Source organism: Brienomyrus brachyistius, chromosome 9 (assembly GCF_023856365.1).
Source record: "Brienomyrus brachyistius isolate T26 chromosome 9, BBRACH_0.4, whole genome shotgun sequence".
Lineage (NCBI taxonomy): Eukaryota > Metazoa > Chordata > Actinopteri > Osteoglossiformes > Mormyridae > Brienomyrus > Brienomyrus brachyistius.
Genome location: NC_064541.1, coordinates 27,336,091 through 27,340,385, shown reverse-complemented (window position 1 = coordinate 27,340,385; position 4,295 = coordinate 27,336,091). Strand labels below are relative to the sequence as shown.

General features: G+C 46.0%; 1 protein-coding gene across 1 annotated transcript; it reads left to right on the top strand.

The window, feature by feature from the left end:
- Nucleotides 1-275: 275 nt before the first annotated feature.
- Nucleotides 276-3,121, top strand: LOC125749361 (transmembrane protein 42-like). Its single transcript, XM_049026535.1, has 3 exons — nucleotides 276-635; nucleotides 1,831-1,977; nucleotides 2,464-3,121. The coding sequence occupies exons 1-3, from the start codon at nucleotides 456-458 to the stop codon at nucleotides 2,605-2,607; spliced, it is 471 nt and encodes a 156-aa protein (XP_048882492.1). The 5' UTR covers nucleotides 276-455; the 3' UTR covers nucleotides 2,608-3,121.
- The last annotated feature ends 1,174 nt before the right edge of the window (nucleotides 3,122-4,295 follow it).

Here is a 4,295-nt window from a genome sequence, read left to right as displayed (position 1 = left end):
TTTGTGCGTTCACATTTATGAATGTCGAAGAATTAAAAAGTTTAAAAGGGTCTTTATTATTTATTTTTATTTATTTCATTTTGTGATCGATATGTAATGGAATTTTAAAAAAAACATAGAATACAGGAATTGGATAATTGATGTTCTTTTCGTTCAATCTCGCTAAAGTTCTTCATATGAATGAGATTCGTGATGTGAGCATCTGGTGATGTAATATAAATAATTAAGAGCGTGACTGCACAACAAAAAATAAACTCCAACTCCCATAACTACGCAGGAGTAGGACAATCCCATAGCCTGAAACGTAGACTATTGGCACGACGTAATTTGATTGGTGTAGCTGATGGGCGGCTATAGGTAGGAAGTACAGTATATACTCACACTCGTACAGCTGAGAAATGTGAGGGACTGAAATTTCGTTAGGTAGTTGTTGTGGTTTTAGTAGCACCTAGAAGATGTTCCCTGGTGTCTTCTATGCATTGCTGGCGGGTTTCCTCGGAGCCGTAGCCTCGTCGTCTGCAAAACTGTCGCTAGGAGCCGATTACCTCAAAGGGGTGTGTGAAACCGGTCTTAAAACGTGGGGTGGAGAGGAGCGAAAATTTAGGCAAGCGGACCAAACTACGGCTTGCGACTGGGTAAGGCACCGTCGCGGTGAGGCCGGCGTGAATAATTTAAGGAGGGGAGGACTCGGCAGCGCCGCGAAATAAGGCAGATAGCCGGGCGATGCGGTGACGCACGCGGGCTCGGTATCCCCGGTGCCGATTTGGACCGCGTCAGCTCGTGCGTGTCGGCAGCTGTCAGCGCACGGGGAGCCTCGCGCAGACAGCAGCATAGAACGCAGCTTCGCCGTTATATTACTAATGGCTGAAGGCATTATTTAATATAGATAAAGGACATGCGTTTTAGGTGTTTTAATGCTGAAGATGGTTTGATTGGCAGGTTTATCTGCTTACGTACCATGATTATTCGAGGTCGAGCAAAATGACCTTCACATTACATGCATATGACATCACAAATTTGTTGTATATTGAAAAATAGTGGAAGTCGTAACATTTTTTCATGCCAATTAAATAAGGGTTTGCCCCCTTTGATTTGCTCTTGTGTTTAACATGACAAAATTAAGAGTCAGCTTGTGTAATTCAAGTGTATAGCAATTGCCTGACTTAGTGTCACGAGGAAAAGAGAACCGATATCTTATGTATAAAGACATGATTATCATTATTAATAGGCCCATCGTAGATGCATGGAGAGTCAAGGGTCGATACGGTACTTTAAAAGCAGGTAAATGATACGACCTCTAAAGGAGGTTGTTTCGATGTTCGGCGAGCTAGAATCAATGCAAAATATCGAAGAGAGAAGTGCGCATATCTCTCTGCAATATATCTCTATGTATTGTATGTATTGCATATCTTTCTACATGCAAGTGCAGAAGGGGTGCGGGGTTTCCTGGGTTTTAGTGCGTCGGATGTGATTGCCAACTTTTCACTGTTTCGGTGTTTTACGTTCACTTGTAGAAAGTATAAGGATAGTACAGTGTGATGGCAGCTTGTTCGATTCGGTTTTTAGGTTCGCCGTATTTGTGTTTAATGTAAAGTTCAGTGCTGTTAACCAGTAACGCAGTGACTGTCATCAAAGCAGATACACGATCTACTGTCATCTGCAAAATGTTTCATTAGTTTTGATTTATTTCTGATTCTTATTCTGTTTTTGCCACTTTTGCTCGGGGATTATTTCCTATAGTAAAACAGGTGAGCTGACAGTGGGCTCAGTGTATCAGGATCAGAGTGTGTGTCAGCGGTCTGTGAGGGTGTGTGTGTGTCTCCACTGCAGCTGCACATTCCCCTACGCCTCCTTTGTGGAGGGCTGCTCTTCACATGCAACGCTGTGATGTGGACCTTCTTTGCCAAGGCGCTCAGGTACTCCTCCTCTTCAGCCAGAGCCACTGTGACCACCACAGCCTCCAACTTCATATCCTCGGTGAGTAACCTCTCGCACGTCCCTGCTCCTTCCATGGCTCTGACTCCTGGGTCTGAACCTCAGCCTTAACCATCAGTCTAAAATATGTAAATGCTCAGATATCTCTGAAACATTCTGAAAGTTTGAGATAGCAATGTGTCCGTCCGCCAGGTTGAGTCATCCTGGTTCTTCTCAGCATGATTTAAAGACATGTATAGCAGTGAGTCATTCTTGTTGTACGTCTTACAGCATCTGTGCGTTTTCATTCTATTACCGACATTTCATAAGGAACGATAGTCCTGTGGCCTTGCTGTTGTTACGTTCCACTGATACTTTTTACAGGCCTTAGGGAAGACGGCTAATTTCTGGTTCTCAAGACAAATTTAGAACCAGTTATGTTTTAATGCTTTTTTTTTTTACTTCCCCATGGGCATTTTTGGAAGTTAATTTCTTAAGACCAGGACAAACTCAGTGCCAGTCATTTAATTAGATTTTTTTTTCTCTCAGGCATTTTTGGGGCAGCTAATTTTTGGGGAGACCCACGCTGTACTGTGGTGGGTGGGCATCTCCCTCACCTTGTCAGGGCTCCTGGTGCTTCACAATTCAGTGCCCCGTGACGTCCAGCAGACCGACGCCAAGAAGGAGGACTGAGAGCCCGCCCACACAGCAACCCAGCATGGCAACCAATAAGGAGGACGACCGACACGTCCAGCCAGCCAATCCCTAATGGTCTGTGATGTTTTTATGGTGACGGGGAATTCACAGCAGCGCTATGGTTATATTGAGGTCAAAATTAGGTCCTTCAGCCAGCATGCAAATGTACACAGAAGAGTCAGCTTCACACCTTACCACTCAGCTGCAGTACATGAATTCCGTTACCATGGAATCATCAAACAGAACACGAAACAAATCGCTGGTCCTCCTGTCCCTTCCGTATCCTTGGCTGAGTGTACATTTTTCTTTATACCACAGTATGGTATTGTATTCATGTTTGACTTGGACTGCTATTTTAAGTCTTGTGCTGCTGCAATACCATTCTGACCCAAGAAGGGTAGATGTCCTAGAATCTGTTATGGCAAATGCAAATATTATTACTGTATCCTTAAACACGTCACTTACAGGGGTCGTTGACCACTGAAGGCTCAATAAAAGGGGCAGGTTTTAATTTGCTGCGACAAGGTTCACCACGCAACTCCTCGTCTTCCATCGAAGATCTCTCTCCATCCCTCAAGTCGAGGACAGATTTTTAGACGCGAAAGGTTGCCGGTCGCAGAAAATCGACACCTGTCTCTGTCATTTAGAGTCAAACGTTAACTGTGAGCCGGTGGTTAATCGTACAGACAGATGAGTGTTCAGCTCTGTTCCTGGGGGCTGGGACTCCGACTGCAAGGAATGTAGGGGTATCCCCTGACACAATCAGAATCTACTTTAAGGGACCAACTTTCACAAGGTTCAGTCTGTTCCTGGCAACAATGCAGACTAGCCTAGGCAGGGTGGGTGACATTGTGAGCTATACACCGTGGTGTGCCAGGCAAGCCAGGTATGTGTACCATTGCAAAACACTGTGAAAGTAGCAGTTATTGGAAACGAGGCTGTCCTCGCGACCTCTGGAGTGAAATTTGTGCGCCGGTTGCTTTTTCCCGCCGGCTGTCTTCGGCACCCACCTGCACATATATGCATGCAATACGTTACGTTGGGTGGAGAAGCGAACTTTCCCCGTGTAGCTGCCTGGCAGCCCCACTGCCCGAGTGTCTCCTGTGATTCTCGCCGTCTGAACTCTGTCTTCTGGACACCGTGGTTCAGGGCATCAAAAATGACGCATCATGGAAATGGTCTGCTTTTTCAGACTCGCTCGGAACAAATTCGGAGCTCCTGTACAATATAGGGTTGGGGTTCCCCACCACTGTATGAGGGGTTGGTTCTTTCTGTGTATTTTCCGTCCATTTTTCCGACAGTGGTAGTGGTCTTGTACTGGACTCCCTGTAACGTTTCCCCATTTGTGCCAGAAAATTTAGATTGTGTAGAATTCATTCAGCCGTCCATGCTGCTGGTGCATGGTAGTCCATCACTTCGCTGGTTAAGCTGCACCCCCAGGTATTCGTTGGGTCCCCTGTGGGCCTGTCTCAATCTGCTTTCCTGTTATCTGTGAAAGCAGATTAAGTGTTGGGACCCAGAGCGGAGCTGTGTCTCTTTGTGATATGTCCCTTCCCTAGCGCTACGTCCCGTGAACCTTCATTGACGCCTCTTGTTTCGGTGGCGCCCTGTGGACTGCGTCCTTCTCTTTATGTCAATATCAGTCTTCCAGTTTGGAGCAGGAGCTGGAGTGCAGACTGGGAGGG